At 46.2% G+C, this 23,711-nt stretch overlaps 2 protein-coding genes across 10 annotated transcripts in view; one reads left to right on the top strand and one right to left on the bottom strand.

Annotated features, from left to right (window-relative positions):
- On the top strand, positions 1–23,711 carry ARSL (arylsulfatase L). 4 transcript variants are annotated; one of them, XM_060293020.1, is made up of 11 exons: positions 1–275; positions 4,827–4,871; positions 5,507–5,613; positions 6,905–7,026; positions 9,806–9,928; positions 11,532–11,955; positions 13,456–13,592; positions 14,684–14,818; positions 15,193–15,355; positions 17,546–17,667; positions 22,873–23,711. In XM_060293020.1, the coding sequence occupies exons 3-11, from the start codon at positions 5,558–5,560 to the stop codon at positions 23,250–23,252; spliced, it is 1,662 nt and encodes a 553-aa protein (XP_060149003.1). In that variant the 5' UTR covers positions 1–275; positions 4,827–4,871; positions 5,507–5,557; the 3' UTR covers positions 23,253–23,711. The 4 variants fall into 4 exon arrangements, with proteins under 4 accessions (XP_060149003.1, XP_030693150.1, XP_030693151.1 ...); XM_030837290.2 differs by having other exon boundaries at positions 5,452–5,613; XM_030837291.2 differs by lacking the exon at positions 5,507–5,613.
- GYG2 (glycogenin 2) overlaps positions 10,113–23,711 on the bottom strand; it is a 56,922-nt gene continuing 43,323 nt past the window's right edge. The window contains exons 11-13 of one of the 6 annotated variants that reach the window (XR_009560786.1): positions 20,004–20,153; positions 17,250–18,724; positions 10,113–16,010 (exon numbers count right to left, since the gene is read on the bottom strand). The gene's annotated coding sequence lies outside the window, so the exon portion shown is untranslated. Of the gene's footprint in view, positions 16,011–16,801; positions 18,725–19,986; positions 20,154–23,711 lie in introns of those variants that run through there. The other 5 variants (XR_009560788.1, XR_009560789.1, XR_009560787.1 and 2 more) reach the window with 5 other exon arrangements.

Genomic DNA, 23,711 nt, shown 5'->3' with positions numbered 1-23,711 from the left:
ATGAGAACAGAAGGGCTTCTGTAGAAACCCGAAAAGCGCAGACAGCAGACGCCAGGGACTTCCCGGCCCCTTCTCTGGACAACCTAACTTGGTTTCCGTACGATCCTTGTTGCTCTGAAGAGTGAATCAGCCGGCACATGCGTGCACCGGAGAGAGGTCCTTGACTCAGAGCTGAGATCGTGTCTCCCGGCAAGAGGACCCAGAGGGCTGGTCCCCCCCGGAGAAGCAGCCGTTCGCTTACCTACAGCTGGCCTGGCCCAGAGACAGCCCTTCAGGTAACCAGCTTTTCTTGAGACGCTAGCAAGGCCGCTCCAGCCCGGCCAGCGACCCGTGGCAGCCCCCCTAAGTACGCGTGGCTGCAGGGCACACTGCAGCATCTGGCCGTATGTTAGAGGCAACTTTCTTAAACATGGAAAGCAAAGATATGCATGTCAGATTTTTGCCTTGGGTGATGTCTACAAGGAATGCAGAATTTAGTTCAGAGAGAGAGCGAATGTAACTACGCGAGATGCTAAGAGATTTGGGAGCATGTGGATTGGACGTTGAAGAGATGCTAAGATTCAAAACGGAACCGGGTTTGGGAACAGGGCTCAAGTGTAGTGGAGAAATGAGACTTGCTGCCTGGGGTCTGGAGGACAGCGGGGAACCAGGGGTTGTAATTCTTTCTCCCCTGGAAGAGCATCAAAGGCTACATTATGGGTAATACTTCATTGCCGGGCTTTCCTTCTCTTTTTCTGTATCTTTTTTCTTTTAAATGGTCAAAGTATTTGACTTTTTTTTTTTTTGGTAAGTATTCTTTTTTTTTTCTCAAATCTTTATCGGCGTATAATTGCTTTACATTGTTGTGTTAGTTGCTGCTGTATAACAAAGTGCATCAGCTATACGTATGCATATATCCCCATATCCCCTCCCTCTTGCGTCTCCCTCCCACCTTCCCTACCCCACCCCTCTAGGTCGTCACAAAGCATGCAGTTGATCTCCTTGTGCTTATTGAGATATAATTAGCAGATAACATTGTGAGAGTTTGCTGTATACAAAGGGTCAGTTTGATAACATTTCTATGTTGCAATATGATTGCGACAATAGCGTTAGCTAACACTGCTATCACCTCCGTAGTTGCCATTGCTTTTTTGTGTTGAAAACAATTGAGATCTAGTCTCTTAGCAACTTTGACACTTAACATTACAGCAGCGTTGAGTGTAATCACTGTGGGTGGGTCAGCTCTCCAGAAAGTATTTACCTACATGTTGCAAGTTTGCATCCTTCAACATCCTCCCATTTCTCCCCCCCCCACCCCCCACCCCCACCCCCCCCCCCCCCCGCAACCACCACCCTACCCTCTGCTCTTTCTTTGTCTCTTTCTTATGGAAAGTTTTCTCTGGTAGCCAACATGGAGAAAAGCATGCAGTGTTCTAAGGGATAAGATGCTGTGTTCCTTGGAACAGAAGAATACGCTCCTTCTGTGTAGCTAAGTATAGAGAGCCTATCACTGAAGAGGTGAACCAAAGATTTGATAAAACTAAACCTCGTATGACATTTCCACCATGTGCTCAAGCGGCGTATATACACTCAACTCTAACCCACCAGTAGAACAAGTAGAACCAGTCACGTTCCCTAGAAAAGTCAGAGGAAGCCCATAATATGCTTTTTCTGGGGGGAAAAAAAAAAAGATTAAAATAGATGTAAAGAAAACAATCATATCTACTTTATACTATATTCTATATTTTCATATTTTTATATATGATTATTGTGTTTTATATATACATGTATCTATACATACATATACATAAATGTATTTATTTCATACATAAATACATATAAATTAAAATGTTCATACAGACCTCCTGAGAGGTAAAGATTTGTAGCCAAAAATTGCAAAATGGAACAAACGAAAGGGTACGGCGAATGCCGATGGTATGAAACGAAAGCATTTCCAGCTTCCCCCCTCTGCTCAATTTGAGATACGCCATCCAAACTGTCTACATGTTAAAACAGGTCTAGTAGGCAAAGTCCCTGGTGTTCTGTCCTTCCATCAGAGAGTGGAGTAGTTTCATCCACAACATACGTATTGTATGAGTCCAACTCCATGACATTCTGGAAAAGGTAAAATTATGGAGGCAGTAAAAGGATCAGTGGTTGCCAGGGGTTACGATGGGAAGAGGGATGAACAGGCAAAGCACAGAAGATTTTTAGGGCAGTGAAACTACTCTGTATGATACTCTAATGGGCTGGGCGGGGTGTACATGGCATTGTACCTTGTCCACCCATGGGATGTATAACACCAAGAAAGAACCCTAAAGCTAACTCTGTGTCTGTGCAAACAGACACAATCACCTTGCAACAGGTCACCCACCTGTACACCAGCTACCAGAAGCGAAAAAGAGGCAGCAAGCCAGGTAGCTCACACCTCACTAAGATCCTTCTTCGAAAGGAATGAGGTAAATAAACAGCCTGGGTCACGGTACGTCTCACCAGGAGTGATAGGAGCCCTCAGCCTTGATCCCAACTGAAAGCTTCCCCGCTACAGAGGCAGTGACCACAGAGAGCCATCCAGAGAAACCTGTCTGCGGGGTTTCTCGCTGCCCAAGCCCTGTCCCAGTTGCATGCAGTGGTCATCCGGCTGACCACAGGTGCACTGCCCTGTCCTTGTGCTGAGGAGGACGCAACTTGGGGAGGTGTGAGAAAGCACCTGAACTGCAAGTGAGCTTGGAAGGAGCCACCTCTGTCTTGCAGGCAAGGGCTAATGTCCAGAGAACATGAAGCACCAGGAAATGTCAGGCTAGCTCAGAAGGAGAAGGGTGGAAGCACACCGGGGCATTTCTCCTTGGAGAAGGCCCTGCGTACAGCGATCCACGCCTCTGCACACACAGCCAGCCAGCAGCTAGTCTGCACCTTCCCAGGGGACAGTTTAGATGGAGAGGGTGTCACTCTGAAAGGCTGGACATCCCCAGCTCGGAAGCTCGCCCACCACGCGAGCCAACTTCTCTTCAGACAACTCATGAGCAGAGCTTCTGGGTCACTGCAAAAGCCATGCCAGGTCAAGGGCCACTGACCCCCAGAAGCCCCAAGTGGGCTTCCCTCATGTCTTCATGGTTCCTCATGGCCACAAACAGGCTGCCAGGGACCAGCATTTTTATTGCACGTAATGTTGCCCAGTCACCCATTGACATTCTACCTTTATTGGGTTTCCAGGGAAACAGAGCTAGAAAGTTAGCCCAAGGTCTGATTCTCACGCATCAAGGGACAGGATTGCCAGTTATCTGCAGAAAGCAGCTGTTGTCACCAGACGGCTTTGTAGACACGTAAATACACGTGTTCTTCCCCTTTCCTATGATCGTTTTGTAGGGACAGCAGCATACTCTCTTGACTCTTTTTTTTTTTTTTTTTCATTTAAAATATATTGGATAGGGCTTCCCTGGTGACGCAGTGGTTGAGAGTCCGCCTGCCGATGCAGGGGACACGGATTCGTGCCCCGGTCCGGGAGGATCCCACATGCCACAGAGAGGCTGGGCCCGTGAGCCATGGCCGCTGAGCCTGCGCCTCCGGAGCCTGTGCTCCGCAACGGGAGAGGCCACAGCAGTGAGAGGCCCGCGTACCACACACACACACCAAAAAAATGGTTAAGATGGGAAATTTTGTTATGTGTGTTTACCACAATCAAAAAAATTTTTAAATATGAATTGGAGATCATTTCATATCAATATTTTATCACTTAATTTTGCATTTTCCTTTATACTCCTGCCTTCTATATCGGGAATCAGGAATCTCTGGTCTGTTTGGCAAACTCTGCCTGTTTTTGGAAATCAAGTTTAATTGGAGGACAACAAGGGCCAGTCATCTGGGTTGGCCGTGGCCATTTCCATGCTATGACAGCAGAGAGAAGTAGTAGCGACAAGACCATCTGGGCAGAAAAGCCCAAAATATGTACCATCGGCTCTTGATAAACACATGTTCTACATTCTTCTTTATTTTGGCCGCGCCTTGAGGCTTGCAGGACCTTACTTCCCCGACCAGGGATTGAACCCCGGCCCCGGCAGTGAAAGTGTGGAGTCCAAACCAGTGGACCACCAGGGAATTCCCCACATTCTTTTTTTTTTTTTTAAGTCACATCAGGACTCAAACGCAAAGGCAGACACCCCAAACCAGCTGGTTTTTCCAGCTCGTCAGGCTGGAGCAGAATTCCAAGCAGGACGGAGCCACTCCAGCTCTGCCCACAGCCTACCTCCTACATTCTGCTCCCAGGTACGTTATTTGCACATTGGCTCCGTTTCACCCAAGGGCCTATCTCAAGGGCGTTCACAGCTTCCTCAAGCTGAAACACGTTCCACTGGAGCGGAACACCCACTTTGTCCAGAGCTTGTGCAAGTGAGAGCCGTGAACCACGACCTTGGTGAGGCCCCAGAATTCCAGAACCTTCAGCGGAAACGCGGCTTTGCTTCCTTGCTCCATGTATGGGATTTAAGATCCATCTGGACCAAACATGGTTCCTGGCAGCCACTCCTGGATCTAGAACACCTCGGGAACTTTCACCTACAGGGAGATACGTTTCTGTTCTGACAGAGTGCCTCAAAACTGATCACACTCTGACCTAAGCTAGAGCTAACAAAGGCCATGTTCTCCGTTCTAAAGACAGTGTTCAGCATTCGTAAAGCTTTTCGAGTAGGGAAGAACATTCATTCCTTGATGAGTTTTTAGGAGTTAAGATGTTATTGATAACACCAGAGAGAATCCACGTTTCCCTTCTCGTTACAGACTTACTGTTTGACTTCCTGCATTAGTTCATTTTCTGCTGCCTGTGTTAATATCAACCTCTTTATCTCTTCCAGGAAATACAAGGACAGAGAGGACATGTTACGTCTGGAACACTCTTGGTAAGATAGGATGATGGGCACTCGTTCATCTTCTAGGTCTGCCTCTGTGTGACTTCATGTCGCTTTCTCAGAATGCATTGATAGTAAACTGATCTTTCTAAATTAGTAATTGGTCACTCCCTCCTGAGGATTCACGATTAATATACACGTTCCACGCGCCCTTTCCTGGGAGGCGCTCCCCGGCAGCTACAGAAAGAATTCCACCTCACTCTTTCCGATGCAGCTGTGCATCCAGTCTTGCCATGGCGCCGGTGTCTGGTTTTCCGGGAAGCCCACGACACAAATTCCATCAGATTCAGATTTCCATCTTTATTTCATGACGCTGCTGGGGATTGGAACACCATTGTCCTGCTGTTTATTTGCGTGCCCAGGGTGGCATCCGTGAAAGGATGAGTTGTTTTTAACTTTTAAAAAAAAAAGCAAGAAAGAGAGAGAAAAAATTCAAATGCCTAAGAGGTGTATTCAAACTCTTCTGAAATGGGATGATAATATCAAAGTCCCCTAAAAGAGGGAACCCAACTTCCCACTTACAGAAGTAGTGTCGATAAGGTGGAAAGCAGCATGAAGCCTTGTTGGGTAGCTTGTTTTTCAGGAGCTGGCTGGCTCTGACAGTCAGTGTGCTTCTGGATTTGAAGCCCTCAGCTTGCCGCAGTCTATCTGGTTCCCGTCCGAATATCCTTCTCCTGATGGCAGACGATCTCGGCATCGGAGATGTCGGCTGCTATGGCAACGACACCATAAGGCAAGGACCAGAGAATTGCTCATCTGACACCCCGGTGCAGAGGCCACTGATATCGCATCTGACCCTCGGTCTGTGCAATTCAAACTATAACAGAATTGCACACACATCATTTCTCTGAACGCCCTTAATCCCGCCTTCTTCCCACACCTGCACGAACGCCAGCTCACACGCATCCTGTGTGTGAATAATCGCTTCACTGTTAAGTATGATCTCCATCAGCACAGTCTCTGGTAGCACAGGCACTACCCTGACGCTGCATCTGAGTCCCACCCTCACGTCCCACCGACAGTGCGCTGGTAGCGTGGAGTCAAATCTTCCAGTTAGGAGTAGCGTGCCCGCACAGCTGTGCTTACAATGCGTGACCAGCAAGGACCTCTGTAGAGCACAGGGGGCTCTGCTCAATCCTCTGTAACGACCTAAATGGGAAAAGAATCTGAAACAGCATAGATACACGTCTGTGGATAGCTGAGTCACTGTGCCGCACCCCTGAAACTAACGCAACACGGCTCATCAACTCCACGCTAATATAAAATAAAAAGTAAAGAGAAAAAGAAGACTGTGTGTCCTAAGTGAGAAGTCGCTCTGGACTCTCAGTTCTGGATCTCTTATCGTCTCTGCCTCGGCACCAGTCGTATATTGTGGAAACTTGGTCAATAATAACGCAGTGGATACTTCTTCGATGTTTCAGAAGACATTTGAAGTTTTTCCACTGCCTTTTTTAAAATTACTAATTGTTATTGGACTATAGTTGCTTTACAATGCTGTGTTAGTTTCTGCAGTATAACAAAGTGAATCAGTTAGACGTATACAAACAGCCACTCTTTTTTAGATTCCCTTCCCATGTAGGTCACCGCAGAGCACTGAGTAGAGTTCCCTGTGCTATACAGTAGGTTCTCATTAGTTACCTATTTTATATATAGTAGCGTGTCTATGTCCATCCCATTCTCCTAATTCATCCCACCCGCCCAGTATCCATATGTTCGTTCTCAACATCTGTGTCTCTATTTCCGCTTTGCAAAGAAGATCATCTGTACCATTTTTCTAGACGCCACATGGAAAAGATATGATACGGTATTCGTTTTTCTCGTCTGGCTTGCTTCACTCTGTATTACAGTCTCTGGGTCCATCCCCAGCTCTGCAAAGCCGTTGTCTTTTGTTCGTTCCTAAGAACGCATGCATGTGTTAATTGGTGACTGGAAAGTTTTCTATTAAGTAAGATGTCACTATGCTTACGGGAAAAGCCTCTTGTTTGTGCGCTAAGGAGTAAAGCAGTTAACGTCTCCGTCTGCAGGACTCCGAACGTTGACCGCCTTGCCGCGGATGGCGTAATGCTCACCCAGCACATCGCCGCGGCTTCCGTGTGCACGCCAAGCAGAGCCGCTTTCCTAACAGGCAGATACCCTCTCCGATCAGGTTTGTCCTTCCTTCCGTCTAACCACGCAGTGGGCAGGAACATGCTCTTTTTGACTAATCACGTGCGGATTCTCCAGTACAGTGGGAAGAGAACGCTCTAAGTCCCCCATCAGATTGGAGTCCGTAAGAGCTATAGATAATGAGGTGACACTGGTAGAGCCCGGTGCATTTGATGGTCTCCTGTGATGTGGATAACCATATAAGGCAGGCGTTGGCAAACGCTTTCTCGAAAGGGCGAGATATTAAATACTTTCATCTTTGTGGGCCATGTAGCCTGTGATACAGCTACACAACTCTACTGTTGTAGCTTGAGAGCAGCTACCGACCTTACATACATAAATGAGCATGGCTGTGTTCTGATAAAACTTTATTTATGAACACTGAAATTTAAATCTCATATAGTTTCCTATGTTATGAAACATACTACTTCTGATTTTTTCCCCAACCATTAAATAAAATGTACAAAACCATTCTCCACCTGCAGGGGTTATGCAATCAGGTGGTAGGCAACGTTTGCCCCAGGGGGCATAGCTTTTCAACCCTTAGTGTAACATACATAATAACCTACCCCGAGGGATATTAAGGGACCTAACAGGCATTATCATGACTCTGGTTGTGCAAAAGTTTAAGTAACCAAATATGTTTAATCTGAAGAAGAAGAGATAGGGGTCTCCGAAGATTGTTTTCAAATCTCTGCCCGCCGCGTAGAAAAGGAATTTCTTTTGCTCTCTGTGGCCCCAAGAAAAAGATCTGAGACCTCGGAATGATTTTAAAGAGGGAAATACGTCGACAAAATATTCCTCCGCTTCCACCTCAGGGGCTCCAAAATCATACTCTTTTGCATTAAAAGTCATGCAGATCTTTTGTTATAAAGTTCTGGGGTTTTTGTTTGGTTGGTTTTGGGTTTTGGTTTTGGTTTTAGTTTTGTTTTTTGAGAGGTTTTTGGTGTGTTTTCTTTTGTTTCTTTGTTTTTTGGCTTTTTTGTTTTCTTTTGTTTTTTGTTTTTGGGGGGTTTGGGGCTTTTTGGTTTTTTGGTTTGGGGGGTTTTTTTGTTTGTTTTTCAGAGGGGTTTGGAGGGTTTTTTTCTCCCAATCTTCTATCTCCCTGGGGATTTGGGTAGAAACTAGACTAAAAGTTTGAAAGTCTGTATAATGTCCTTCTGCCCTTTGACCCTGAAGCTGACTCCTGGGAGTAGGGACAGACTTCAGACCCTATATCAGCCGGAGTTCTCCAGAGAAATAGAACCAACAAGATCTATCTATCTTCTATCTATCTATCATCATCTATCATCTATCTATCTATCTATCTATCTTCTATCTATCATCTATCTATCCATCTATCTATCATCTATCTATTGTCTATCATTTATCTATCATCTATCTCTCATTTATCTATTCATCTATCATCTATCCATCCATCTATCATCTATCTATCTATATATCCATCTATCATCTATCTATCCATCTATCATCTGTCTATCCATCTACCATCTATCAATCTATCAGCTACTTATTTAGGATCTACCATCTCTGTCTCCTACTCTGTAAAGAGATTTATTTTAAGGAACTGGCTAGTGTGACTGTGTGGTTGGCAAGTCCAGAATCCTCAGGGCAGGACAGCAGGCTGGAGACGCAGGTGGGATCTGGTGTTGCAGTCTTGAAGCAGAATCCCTTCTGTGTCTGGAAACCTCAGCTTTTGTCCTGGAGACCTCCAACGGACTGGATGAGGCCACCCACCTGCACGGGGGTCACCTCCTTTAGTTGAAGTCGATTGATTGCAGATGTTAACCCAATCTACACAAGACTTTCACAGCAACACCTAGACCCATGGACTAGTGTTTGCATGGCTGGGGACCGTAGCCTGGTCAAGTTGACCCATCAAAGTGACCCACAGAGACCCTCCTATATATAGTTCTCTGCAACCTGCTCAGGGAAGAATAAATCCTCGACAACATAAGCTGAAACACCCCAACTTTCTTTGTCCTGACCTAGAACTATTTGGTTTTCACTAGCCTTCATTGAACCAGACGCGTTCTTGAGGTTTTGGAAAATCTCAGAATTCTCCAATGTCCAAAGCATGATCACTGAGAACTTCATTCGCTCTCTGAACCAAGTGGATCCTCTCTGATCAGACTAAGCTGCAGTCATCAAAAAGGTCTAGGAGGCAAAGAGCATCTTCTAAACCGTTGGTTCTCAACTGCACACTGCAGAGCTTTATAAAAATCTTGAACCTACATTTTTAAATGATTGGGTAGAGGTCCTGGATCTATCAGGGTCAGGATGAATTATGTCCGTGGTTCCCTACCTTTTCAGCACATGAGAATCATTTGGGGGGACCTTTTAACCATTCCAAATTCCACCCCAGACCAACTAATATCACAGTCTCTGGGGTGATATGATAACCAAGTGTCAGGATATTCTGGAAACCCCTCCCATGATTCCAATGTGCAGACCAGTTTGAGAAGTACTGGATTCTATCAAGAGTTTGGTGAAATCATAAAATCATTTTTAATTCTGTTTTCCTTTTCATTTAATTCTCTTTCGGCTTACAACCTTGACATAGCGGGACCGTAAGTCTTCCCGCTAACATTTTCGATTAATGAATCATTTCCTTTGCTGACAAAAATAAAACCCATGAGGCCAACCCACGTTGGAAGTAAATTTTCAACTGAATTTTGAATAATGGAGACTTCCACCGAATGTTCTAAGTTAAAGTGATAATAATGATGATACAAATCGATGTCTGATTGTAACATTTCTTTGAAAACGATTGATCAAAGGTATGGTGTCCAGTAATGGTTACCGTGTTCTTCAGTGGACGGGCGTATCTGGAGGACTTCCACCGAATGAAACAACTTTTGCAAAAATATTGAAAGATAAAGGCTATGCCACTGGACTCATAGGTATGGACATTTTCTAAGTATTAAGCACATTACTTTTTTTTTAACATCTTTATTGGAGTATAATTGCCTTACAATGGTGTGTTAGTTTCTGCTCTATAACAAAGTGAATCAGCTATACATATACATATATCCCCATATCCTCTCCCTCTTGTGTCTCCCTCCCACCCTCCCTATCCCACCCCTCTAGGTGACCACAAAGCACTGAGCTGATCTCCCTGGAGCACATTACTTTTATAGGGAGGTTATAGTCAAGTAAGAAGTTTGGAAATGAAATAGTTGGGACACAGTGGGATTTCTCATTTCTTTTCTAATTTTACCAAATTACCAAAAATTTTCATCATGCTGTTTTTCCCCATTTCCTGTCTAGAAATGTGACCACACAGCTTAGAACCTTCCTGTCTGCTTCCATAAAGAGCAGGCTTATCTTTCTATACGTCAACAAACCACGTACGTCATGTGTAGAATGAATGAAAATTAGGGATGGCAGTTTCTTGAAAGGGGCCCAAGAAGTCATGATCATTATCATGTTATAGTAATAAGTTTTGCTAACAGTCTCCTTTGTCGATCAGAAAGAGCAAAGCTAACTCTTTAGCTCTTTGAATATAGAATCCAATAGATTCGTGGATATATCGCTCGGGAAATCACATGAGGTCTTCTGGGTGACGGACACCATTGGGCTGCTGAGAAGGTACATAGAGCGTATCAACACTCCAGCAGTGACAGCAGGGGAGCTAATCACCTTCCACTGACTGAACACGACAGGTGGGGTCTGCAAAACCTGTCACCCACCACCACCCTGACTGTGATTATAATGAATTAGCAAAAGGGACGGAGAATTCTAAAGTCAGGAAATCGTTTGCTCATGCTGGTCACATCAGATGGAGTTTTCTAGAGCCGTGTGACCACTGTGTGCCTTGATTATTGCTCTCCTGTAGACAGTCGCAAAGTCAGGTGGAGTCGACTGAATAAGGGTCACCAAAGATAGCAGGTCCTAACTGCTGGAACCTGCAAATATAACCTTACCTAGGGAAAAAATGTCTTTGCAGATGTGATTCAGTGAAGGATCTTGACATGAGGAGATGATCCTGGATTATCCAGGTTTCCTTATGTACAAGGACAAGGGTCCTTTCAAGAGGGAGACAGACACATATCTGACTACAAAGAGGAGATAGTGAGACCATTGAGGCAGAGATGGGAGGGATGTGGCCACGAGCCTGGGGATGCCTGGAGCCCCCAGAAGCTGGAAGAGGCGGGAAGGACCCTCCCCTGGAGCCTCTGGAGGGAGCGTGGCCCTGCCCACGTGCCTTGATTTTGGACTTGCCCTCCAGAACTGTGAGAGCATAAATTCCTGTTGTTTCAAGCCACCAAGTTATGGGACTTTGTTCCAGCAGCACAGGAAATGCTGCTACACAAGGTCCTCATTCCCTTGAAGTGACCTGGCCAGGCTGTGGTACAAACAACAGCAAACGCTACCCCCACCTCCTCTACATCCCCACCTCATCCCACCACCCAGCAGAGAGCCTAGAACTTGGCAAGCACACCATACCCACGCCCCCAGGGATGGTCGGACCGTTGTCACGTGTGCGTACTTCTTGCTTTTCAGGAAAATGGCATCTGGGTCTCAACTGTGAATCCTCCGATGATTACTGCCACCACCCGCTCAGCCATGGCTTTGACCATTTCTACGGAATGCCGTTTTCCATGATGGGAGACTGTGAGCCCGGGGAAGTGTCTGAAAAGCGCGCAGGCTTGGAGCATAAACTCAACGTCTGCTCGCATGTCATGGCGTTGGCCGCCTTTACACTCACCGCTGGGAAACTCACTCGCCTGGTAGCGGGCTCCTGGACTCTGGTCATCTGCTCAGCCATTGTGGCCCTGCTGTGCCTCACGACCTCCTATTTCATGGGTGCCCTGATTGTTCACGCCGACTGCTTTCTGATGCGAAATCACGCCATCACCGAGCAGCCCATGTCCCTTCAAAGGACGACGGCTCTTATGCTCAAGGAGGTCTCATCCTTTGTCAAAAGGTGAGTATCAAAGGTGGCTTCAGGATGAAAATGAATTTGGAATCTGCTTCTTCTGGAATGGGTACTGGCGTGGTGAAACGGTCCCAGCTCAGAAAGACATTTTTTTGGTAAAATGGGGCATAAATGATGTTCCCTGAAACTCAACTGGATCCGTTGAAACAACTGACCAGTCAGTTGAAATTTGCTGCTGTTCCTTCTTATTTTAGAGCCAGACCAGGGAATTCCCTGGGGGTCCAGTGGTTAGGACTCTGAGCTCGCACCGCAGGGGGCACGGGTTCTATCCCTGGTCTGCAAGCCACCTGGCATGGCTAAAAAAAAAAAAAAAAGAGCCAGTCCAATTCTTTGAGCACCCCTGGTTACCACAGGGGTGGTATTTAATGAACATATGAAACTGAATCACCTGTAGGTTTTGCAATAAATTCTAAGTATTTTTAAAGCTCTACCATCAGGACCAAGCAGTCCTGTGGCTAACTTCAGCCTGGATGTAAATGTGAGTGACAGTGACAAAGAGACTTACCAGGCCAGACCAGGAGGGACACAATGAAAAGCTACACCAAACGGAGGCCACTTTGTGCTCCCCAAAGGGGTTCCAGTAGTGTGGGTGACTCCATGGAACCCCAACTTACCTGGGTGGTGATCATGTTCCGGAATATTCTTAGAGAGCTTTTGATGGAATTGCCAAATCTGGGTCAGGTGTGAAGCGAATACTTGGCTTTCAAATTAGAACAAACTAACCTGATGTGTCCTTATTAAGTCTAAGAGCTTCACCTTTGCTTCTGTCCTTTAAGGGTGTAGATTAGACCATAAAGATCAGGTGAAGACAGGGGAAGGTGAGGAATTGTCTAGATTGGGGAGAATCAACTTGAGATTAATAACCCCATATACATCATTTTGAAAGTGGGTTTTTTCATGACTATTCCACACCCTAAACTTCATTGCATAAGAGCAGTTGTAAAGAAAACTGAATGTGCAAATCACTTATTCTTTCAGCTAAGTTGGAAATCGAAAAATATACCGAAATAACAATAAAATGAAAGTCAGACCAGATGGCATCCTGGTATTCTATTTTACTTTCAGTCATCCGAAGTCCATAGAGTTAGAAAACGATAATCAGGAAGAAAAAGACGTATAAAATCAGTGTGGAGGGACTTCCCTGGCGGTCCAGTGGTTAGGACTCTGCGCTTCCACTGCAGGGGGCACGGGTTCGATACCTGGTCGGGAAGCTGAGATCCCACATGCCGTGGCACGGCCAAAAAATAAAAAAATTCGTGTGGACTTTTCCAAAGACTTTAGAAGGAAGAAAGTCATCACACTGAAGATTCTCAGACACAGGAACATCGCGCCGTGGAACAGATCTACGCAGTTGCTGCTGGTGGGTAGAGCAGCACAGTCATGTGTCTGAGTAAGGACGTGACAATGGAAATTTGTATTTAGCATCTGTGGGAGCTCAGTCTCAGGTTGACCAAAAAATAACTCCCATCACATCGTATCTACTTTCAGAAACAAGCAAGGACCTTTCCTCCTCTTCGTGTCCTTTCTACATGTCCACACCCCTCTCATCACTACCGAGAACTTCCGAGGGAGGAGTCCCCATGGGCTGTACGGGGACAACACAGAAGAGATGGATTGGATGGTGGGTAGGTACCTTTTCCAGATGAGAAAGTGATGGTTCCTCGTCCAGAAACTGCAGGAGGGAAGGATGTAAAGAATGAGAAGACCAGGGCTTCCCTGGTGGCGCAGTGGTTGAGCGTCCGCCTGCCGATGCAGGGGACGCGGGTTCGTGCCCCGGTCTCGGAGGATCCCACGTGCCGCGGAGCGGCTGGGCCCGTGAGCCATGGCCGCTGAGCCTGCGCGTCCGGAGCCTGTGCTCCGCAACGGGAGAGGCCACAACAGCGAGAGGCCCGCGTACCGCAAAAAAAAAAAAAATGCAGACCTGGTCAGACTGTATAAAAAAGCAACACCCAAACACCAAAGAAATACACTCGTTTTTTTAAATCTGTAACTTTTAACCAACCACCTTCCCCCATTTTTTCCCACCCCTCACCCTCACCTGCAGTAGCCACCAATCTGTTTTCTCTTTCTGTAGGTGTGGCTTTTTGGATCCCACATGTAAGTGAGATCACACGGTATTTGTCTTTCTCTGTCTGACATACTGCACCGAGCATAATGCCCTCAGGGTCCATGCATGTCGCTGCAAGTGGCAGGATTTCCTCCTTTCTCAAGGCTGCATAATAGTCCGTTGAATGTATACAACACATTGTCTTTATTCATTCATCCATCGATGGACACTCGGGTTGCTTATCGGCTATTGTAAATACTGCTGCTATGAACATGGGGGTACAGATAGTTTTTATGTGACTCTAAGAAACTTAGAACTGCCACTGAAAACTATTCTTCATCCACGTACAAATGCCTTTGTCACCGTCCTTCCCATCCTGTTCCCTATTTTTCTCTGTAATCTTCTTTTGCCTCATTTGTAAGGGTTCACGACGTTGTCCTATGCAGCAGGTACACTTGTAGCTTTCCTGAAACTTTCTGGAAACAGGATGGGGCACATACAAAGACATATGTCAATCTTAGATCAAGGATGCTGAGAATAGCACAATTATATTACTGCTGACTCCCATTAAGCTTTAACACTGAAGACTCATTTAAAGGAAGCGTTCCAAAAATCCGGTGTAAGAGTTTCTTCTATTTTGACTGGCACACACGCATCTATTCTTTGCAGGGAAGATCCTTGATACCTTGGACACGGAAGGTTTGACCAACAGTACCCTCGTTTATTTTACGTCGGATCATGGGGGATCCTTAGAGGCTCAGTTTGGAAACAATCAATATGGTGGCTGGAATGGGATATATAAAGGTAAGGGTGAGACATTCCCAGATCCATGTGTACTGGCTTCATCTCTTCCCAATAATTCCCAACGCTTTCTCTGGAATGGGAGTTTACAAAGCAAAGTCACAAAAACCAAAGGAACCCAAATGATCGTTGTGGTCAACAGAATAATGTCCCCAAAGGTATCCATGTCCTGACCCCTGTGTGGTGGAAAACCAACACCCAGAATAATAAATAAAGCAAAATCTATGCTCTGCCAGGGAGGAACTAAATGTCATCATGTAATTAAAGAGGGAGGGAGAGAGAGAGAGATTTAAAACAGATGGAAAGGTTAAATCACCCAGGTAAGCGACCACTTTGGATTTTCAATCACATTCTTTCCTGTTCATGTTTAAACACAGGTGGCAAAGGCATGGGCGGCTGGGAAGGTGGGATCCGGGTCCCAGGGATACTCCGGTGGCCCGGGGTGCTGCCCGCTGGCCGCCTGATCCACGAGCCCACCAGCCTGATGGATGTCTTCCCCACCGTGGTCCAGCTGGGGGGTGGCCAGGTGCCCCATGACAGGTACAGAGCAGCCCAAAGAAGGTAGTTGCGTTTTGTGTAGAGCCAACATGTATGTCAAACATCACTGTCACTTTTGTTTGGCATAAAACATCCGTGAGATCAGTATCTGGAAGAACGCTCATCATTCTCTGCTGGGATCCAACGTCTGCTTCATTTTATGCACAAAATGTCCTTCTCTTCTCAGTCTTAAGTGAAGCCATTTGATAATAAGGACGATTGTCACTGAAACGCATCAATGAATTTACTAACGATTCATCACAAGAGATTCCTTTTGATGTAGTGTGGTAGGGACTTTTCATGATCCCAGTTTTTCTTATTTTTTTAATTTATTTATTATTTTATTTATTTATTTTTGGCTGTGTTGGGTCTTCGTTGCTGCACGCGGTCTTTCTCTAGTTGTGGCCGGCGGGGGCTACTCTTCATTGCGGTGCGCGGGCTTCTCATTGCGGTGGCTTCTCTTGTCGCGGAGCACGGGCTCTAGGCACGTGGGCTCAGCAGTTGTGGCTCGCGGGCTCAGTAGTTGTGGCTCGTGGGCTTAGTTGCTCCACGGCATGTGGGATCTTCCTGGACCAGGGCTCGAACCCGTGGCCCCTGCACTGGCAGGGGGATTCTTAACCACTGCACCACCAGGGAAGCCCGATTCCAGTTTTTCTTCCTTTAAAAATTATAGAAAATTTGGGAGGAATAGAAAGAAAATAAAATTATTTCATAAACTTGACAACGTAGAGATGAATACATAATTAAGTTATATGATACCTATGTACTATATATATTTAGATATTTTATATATTTGTATAAAATATTCTGTATATATAGAGAGATATATGTACATATCTATATATATTTAGACACTTTATGCATGGACAGAAATTTTAATGGCTTTACAGTATTCTTTCAACTAACCTCTTACAGGTGGACTTCAGCCGTGTTCATTTTGAAAAAAAATCTGGCTTTGTCATTTTACTGCCTGTCATAATTACCTTCTTAGTAAAAACCCCTGGAAGTTGAATTCCTGGGTCAAAGTGTGTGGCCAGTTACTAAACTCTTGATACATTTTGTCAAATTGTTCCCTAGGAATTGCTACTGGCTGTATGTGAGAGCATCTGTTTTTAAAATAATAGAACTAAAATCAGTTTAATTTATACCTGTAATTTATTTATTATATAAACGACACATACAGTATGTGTGTATGCACATATACATATATGTGTGTTATCATTTCCACTGCTTTATCAGCAGAGATGTTGAATATTACATTCTCCTCTTTTCTCTTCTCTTACATTGAATATCATGTCTCTGGTTGATTTTTTTTCCTCCTAACTGGCTGCTAATTTTTAACATTAATTTATAATATCTCATTTGTTTTAAAAATAAAAATTTGTCCATCATGTATATCACAAATGTATTTTGCTAGAAGATGAAGTTCAGCCATATATTGTTGCTTGGTTTTATTTACATATACATATATATATATACACACACATATGTAAACGTATGTGTGTATGTGTATATGAATACACGTTTGGAAATGAAATGATATATATTGTGTATATTCATGGTGTATAATATATGTGCTATATGTGTGGTGTATCCATGCGGTATGCATATATTTTATGTATATATGGTGGGTATATATATCACATATCTATGGTATATGTATGTGGTATGTGTATATGCATAGATATTGTATATACAGTATATATAATATATAGTGTATATATTGAATATATAATACATATATTGTGTATGTATTATATATTGCATATATAGTGTATATATGTCTATTTGTATATAATGATATATATTGTGCATATAATGTATATATTTTTTATATAATGATGTATATTGCATATATACACTACATATGCATGTAGATTTCTTTTATTATATATACTTATGAAATGATTCCAGGTCTTGTTGAAGAATGCCGCATGTTCTATAACGACTTAAAGCTCAAATCCATACAGAACCAAGCAGGTGTTTCCATTTTGTTTAGCTATTTGTGCTTCAGAATAAGGCTGGGGGGACCATTACTTCAGCCAAGCAAGCTGGACCCTCCAACATCTTTTAGCCGAAGGCGCTGTGTGCAGGCGGCTGGGGTGCTGACTGCCCCGGGGCGGCCCTGGGCTTGTTAAGGCCACGCCCACCTTCCAGCAGCCCCGCCCTGAGTCCCTGTGCTCCTGCCTGTAGGGTGATTGACGGCCGGGACCTGCTGCCCTTGCTCCTGGGGACAGCCCAGCACTCGGAGCACGAGTTCCTGATGCATTACTGCGAGAGCTTCCTGCACGCAGCCCGGTGGCACCAACGGAACAGTGAGTAGCCTGCCTGAAGGAGTCATGTCTTGGCCTCCGTTCGCATTTTCTGCTTCTTTGTGGCCTTTGCATGTCCACGCGAGCTCCTTTATTTCCTTCTTGGCGGTATTTTTCTTCTGATGCCGGCAACGTCCTTTCACTGTCGATCATCCCGTGGTGATCGGAAGGGAATTCTCTGGTCTATGGCTTTCCCGTCCCCCAGCCCCATGAGGTGAGGTGCAACTTTTATCATCACACACACACACTTGTACACACACAGGTGTTCCAACCTGATTCTAACCTTTCCAGTCTGTCCTCTTAATCTATATTTGCTTTCCACGTGTCTTAACTTCATGACACCATCTCATACCTGTTAGATTAACGATAACTTTGTAAAACAAGCAGTAACATGTTTAGTGAATAATTTTTGCACCTCAAACTTTTCTGGGCTGTTGTGGCCCAACAGTCCTTTCAAAAGAATTGTAAAATCATTTGCAACTATTTTTTTTTAATCCCACAGGAATATCAATATCCATTGTCTTCAACGTATAAATGATTTTGGGGGGGAAAGTGGTATCTTTACAATATCAAGTGTTCCCAAACTGAGGCATGTTATGTCTCCGCACTTCTTATTGAAAAGCTATTCGTTTTACCAAGCACTTTGCTCCCTTACCAAGTCATTTCATTGTATTTTAATTGCTTCCATATTTATAGCTGGATTCTCCATCATCGTCTGACTGGAGTTGCTTGAGGTTTTCTGTTTCTATGAATCTTTTTAAATCCAGCTCTTGGATTTACTAAACAACTATATTTTTAAATTTTCTAACTGCTTGAGTTCTGCCTCTGCCTTGGTCTGTGGTAACAGACTTTCAGCTATTTGAGTTTCTTCTCTTTTCTTCATTTCTGTTTCCCTCTCTATTATTCTGCATTTTGCCCTGACATTTTCTCCCTTTTTTGTGGATTTGCCTTAAGGACTTGGTTTTCTTCCAGGGTTTGGGAAGGCCTATAGCCCTCTTGCAATTCAACTCACTCCTTTTTCTTTATGCCTCAAAACCATTCTCTGGACATGTCCAGTTGTCTGAAACAAGAATAAAAGAATACCTTTTGGAATCCCCCTTATTTGAGGAAGTTACCAATAGATTTTTTAAAAATCTCCCTCCTTTTCCTGTCCATCCTTTCCAGTAGTATCATCATCTGGGATGATTTTTATTGCTACATTTTTGGGTTTTTAAGAATTTCATAACATAGATTTCCTCTTTTAAGATTAAAAAAAAAAAAAGCTTTCATTCAGGGACTTCCCTGGAAGTCCAGTGGTTAAGACTCCGTGCTTCCACTGCAGAGGGGGACGGGTTCAATCCCTGGTTGGGGAACTCAGATCCTGCATACCATGGGGCGTGGCAAAAAAAACAACAAAAACTTTCATTCAATTACCTAGCACAATCTACAACTATTTATGCTTACGGATAATTTTTATTGCTACATTTTTGCTTTTTTAAACTTACATACTATAGATTTCCCCTTTTACGATTTTTTAGAAAACTTTCATTCAATTGCACAGTTCAGTCTACCAGCATTTATGCTTAGGGATGATTTCTATTGCTACGCTTTTGATTTTTTAAAGTCACATATTATAGATTTCCCTTTTTAAGGGTTTTTTTAAACTTTCCTTCAGTTCCATAGCCCAACCTTCAAGCACTGCTGTGAGTGGCACCGATACCTGGGGTCAACGTTCATCCTCTTTTCCTTTACCCCGTGGCTGCCCCATTACCGAACCTCTCCTCTCTCAGTTATTGGGCAAATATCTCAATTTTTTTTTCAAGGTAGATAGGGAGTGTGTTCTTACTTTTTTTTTTTTTAACTTTTCGTTTTTCGGCCGTGTCACGCGCCATGTGGGATCTTAGTTCTCCAACCAGGGATCGAACCCACGCCCCCTGAATTGGGACCGTGGAGCCCTAACCACTGGACCGCCAGGGAAGTCCCCTGTTCCTACTTGCCATGTCTCTTCGACGGCCCCCTCACCGGCCTCCCCAGGTCCACTCTTCATCCCACTCCCATTGTCCACTTAGCCCTCCATGAAAACCTTTCCAGGACCACCCACCATACCGATTCCTCCCTGTGACATGAGCCAGCTCCTCCCCTTCTCTGGGGCAAGAGCTCGGACCCTAGGAGCCCCCAGTCACCAAGCTGCAGCAGAACCATGCCCTGTGATTCTAGAACCAGCAGTTACTGCCTCAGGGCCTTTGCACGACCCGTCCCTGCCATCGAGAACATGCTCAGGAGGCGGACCGTCCTCCGTTCTTGACCTTCACATCCCGCATCCACTATGACCCCAGCCCGCACCTTGCACACACACACACCTCCACGTCCGCCTTCCATCACCTGGACCGCTTGTATTTTCTTCCAGGCATCCGGCACTCTTGGCAATCTTCTCATTTCTGGTGTCTATTTACCGCTCTCTGGCCTGAGTCCCCTCCCTACGACTCTGTCTGTCTTCTCTCTGTACTCATCTGCTGAACGATGAAAACAATCACAGACATTGAATGAGTGTCCGTCCGATGCCCATGAACTCATTTTACTCTGAAAATCCCAGCAGGTGACAATTCCTGTCCCCAGTTCACAGGTGAGAAAACTGACACTTGTTAAGAACAGGTCGCAGGGCTTCCCTGGGGGTCCTTTGGTTAAGGCTCCGCGCTCCCAACGCAGGGGGCCCGGAGTTCCATCCCTGGTCAGGGAACTAGACCCCACGTGCCACAGCTAAGACCCAGCGCAGCCAAATAAGTAAATAAATATATATAAAAAAAAAACCCAAAAAAGACAGCAGGTCACCATAAATGCTTTGAAGGGAACAGAAGCCAGTGTTCCCATAAAAACACCAAACCACAGCGGTGCCAGCCTGGGAACCAGGGCTCGCGCAGGGAAATCTGGTGGCTGTGGGGACGAAGGGAACGGGATGCCCGTCTGACCACAGGTCTTGGTTGCCCACACTTGCTGGCTGCATGGGGACCCCTGGCCTCATTCTCACTCTCCTGTCCAGGTCCCAGGAGCAGCCCCAGCCCTGCCCCGTCTCCCTCCCTGGTCCTCCTACACCAGGATCCAAGGGAGCCCTCCCGCCTGGTCCTGGAAGAGGCACGGCCACCAGAGTCCCGCTCACTGCCCTCTGGTTACACGTGTGGCTTCCCCAGACTTGCTGCCCTGCGAGGATGCCGGGGGGATGCCAGAGGGAGAGTGGGGGCCTCCTTCCCCACGCAGCAGGAAGCCGCAGGGCTCAGGCTGTGCAGTCCTGGGTCTGACCCACGGCGGGGGGCAGTGCTGGTGTGAGGACAGCCTCAGTCTCTCCTTCCATTTGGTCAAAATCGCTTCCTGAGGCTGAGCTAGGTCTGGTGCCAGCTGACCTCTAAGTAGTAAGTCTTCTCAGACGCTGGAGGATGTCTTACAGATTCATGCTACTCTCTCCCTCCCTTCTTTCCTTCCTCCTTCCTTCCTTCCCTCCTTCCTTCCTTCCCTCCTTCCTCCCCTCCTTCCTTCCTTCCCTCCTTCCTCCCCTCCTTCCCTCCTTCCTCCCTTCCCTCCTTCCTCCCCTCCTTCCCTCCTTCCTTCCTTCCCTCCTTCCTCCCCTCCTTCCCTCCTTCCTTCCTCCCCTCCTTCCTTCCCTCCTTCCTTCCTTCCCTCCTTCCTTCCTTCCCTCCTTCCTCCCCTCCCTCCTTCCTTCCTTCCTTCCCTCCTTCCTCCCCTCCTTCCCTCCTTCCTTCCTTCCCTCCTCCCTTCCCTCCTTCCTTCCTTCCCTCCTTCCTTCCTTCCCTCCTTCCTCCCTTCCTTCCCTCCTTCCTCCCCTCCTTCCCTCCTTCCTTCCTTCCCTCCTTCCTCCCTTCCTTCCCTCCTTCCTCCCCTCCTTCCCTCCTTCCTTCCTTCCCTCCTTCCTCCCTTCCTTCCCTCCTTCCTCCCCTCCTTCCCTCCTTCCTTCCTTCCCTCCTTCCTCCCTTCCTTCCCTCCTTCCTCCCCTCCTTCCCTCCTTCCTTCCTTCCCTCCTTCCCTCCTTCCTTCCTTCCCTCCTTCCTTCCCTCCTTCCTTCCTTCCCTCCTTCCTCCCCTCCTTCCTTCCTTCCCTCCTTCCTTCCTTCCCTCCTCCCTTCCTTCCTTCCCTCCCTCCTTCCTTCCTTCCTTCCTTCCTTCCCTCCCTCCTTCCTTCCTTCCTTCCTTCCTTCCCTCTTTTTCTTGGTGGAACCTTCACAGCTAGAGAGAAGCTCAGGAAAAACATCACTGAGAATTCACTTAGGAAACCACCGTCAAGACAAGTAATTCATTCCTTTTTGTAAACAGCTCTGTGGCGCTCTCCCTCACCATCTTAGCTCCGGCTGCCATAACAAAAGACCACAGAGCAGGGAGCTTAAAGTAATGCACACTTATTTCTCACAGTTCTAGAGGCTGGAAGTATGAGATCAAGGTGCCAGCATGGTCTGGTTCTAGGGAGGACTCTCTTCTGGGTCAGATTCGGCCACCTTCTCCTTGTGTCCTCATGTTGGGGAGAGAGAGCTCTGGCCTCTTTCTCTTCTTATAAGGACACAAATCCCATCCCGGGGGCCCCACCCTCACAACATCGTCTACCCCTAATCACCTCCCAAGGCTCTATCTCTTAATCCCATCACGTTGGAGCTCAAGGCTTCCACAATGAATCTGGGGTTGCAGGGGTGGAGGACACACAAACATTCAGTCCATGATATTCACGTCACCATAAAATTCACCCTTTTCGAATGTAAAAATTGAGTGACATTTAGCACTTCACAGTGGGTGCAAACCTCACCGTCATCTAGCTCTATAACATTTTCATCACCTCCAAAATGAAACTCCAAACCCATTAAATACTCACTCCCCAATCCCCCTCCCCCAGCCCCTGGTAACCATGAACCCACTTTCTGTGTCTGTGGATTTCCCTGTTCTGGACGATTCCGATAAATGGATCACACACTGTGTGTCCTTCTGTGTCTGGCTTCTTTCTCTGAGCAACGTGTGTTTAAGGTCCATCCACGTGGCAGCCTGTGTCAGAGCTTCACTCCTTTTCATGGCTGTGTGATATTCCACTGTGTGGATGGCCCCCATACTGTGTATCCATCCATCACTTGATGGACACCTGGGCTGCTTCCAGCCCCTGGCACTTGTGAATCGCCCAGCTCTCCAGCAATGTGTCCTGTGTCTCCATGCCAACCCTCCCCAATTCTTGCCCTTCCTCCAGGAGGGGCAGTGTGGAAAGTCCACTACGTGACCCCAGTGTTCCACCCAGACGGAGCCGGTGCCTGCTACGGGAGAGGGGTCTGCCCATGCTCTGGGGACAAAGTAGCCCATCATGACCCACCGTTGCTGTTTGACCTCTCGAGAGACCCTTCCGAGGCCCACGCCCTCACGCCAGACACGGAGTCCTCATTCCATCAGGTGATGGAGAGAATCACAAAGGCCGTGGAGGACCATCGCCGGACGCTCAGCCCGGTTCCACTGCAGCTGGACATGCCGGACAACCTCTGGAAGCCGTGGCTCCAGCCCTGCTGTGGTCGGTTCCCCCTCTGCTGGTGCGATCGGGAAGCTGACCCACAAGAGCCGACCGCCCGGGAAAACTAGGTCCCCGCTCCCTAGGGATCTCCGTTGGGGTCAAAATAAAATGGCCTGAAGACAAGCTGTCTGCTTGTGTGGGGCTGAATCCTTTCACCAACTCTAAAGACGAAGTGTGACCGAATTCAGGTTCAGCGTCTCACCGCTCAGGAATACAATACTAAATTGGTACAAACGAACTTATGTACAAAACAGAAAGAGAGTCACAGACATAGAAAACAATCTTATTGTTACGAGCGGGCAAAGGGGGTGGAGGGATAAATGGGGAGATTGGGATCAACATATACACATGACTATATATAAAATAGATAACTAATAAAGACCTGCTGTAGAGCACAGGGAACTCTACTCAATACACTGTAATAACCTCTATGGGAAAAGAATCTGGAAAAGGGTGGATATATGTATATGTATAACTGACTCACTTTGCTGTACACCTGAAACTAACACATTGTAAATTAACTATAC

This window comes from Globicephala melas, chromosome X (genome assembly GCF_963455315.2).
Source record: "Globicephala melas chromosome X, mGloMel1.2, whole genome shotgun sequence".
NCBI classification, from domain to species: domain Eukaryota; kingdom Metazoa; phylum Chordata; class Mammalia; order Artiodactyla; family Delphinidae; genus Globicephala; species Globicephala melas.
The sequence above is the reverse complement of the archived record's forward strand: the minus strand, read 5'-3'. Positions and strand labels throughout refer to the sequence as shown.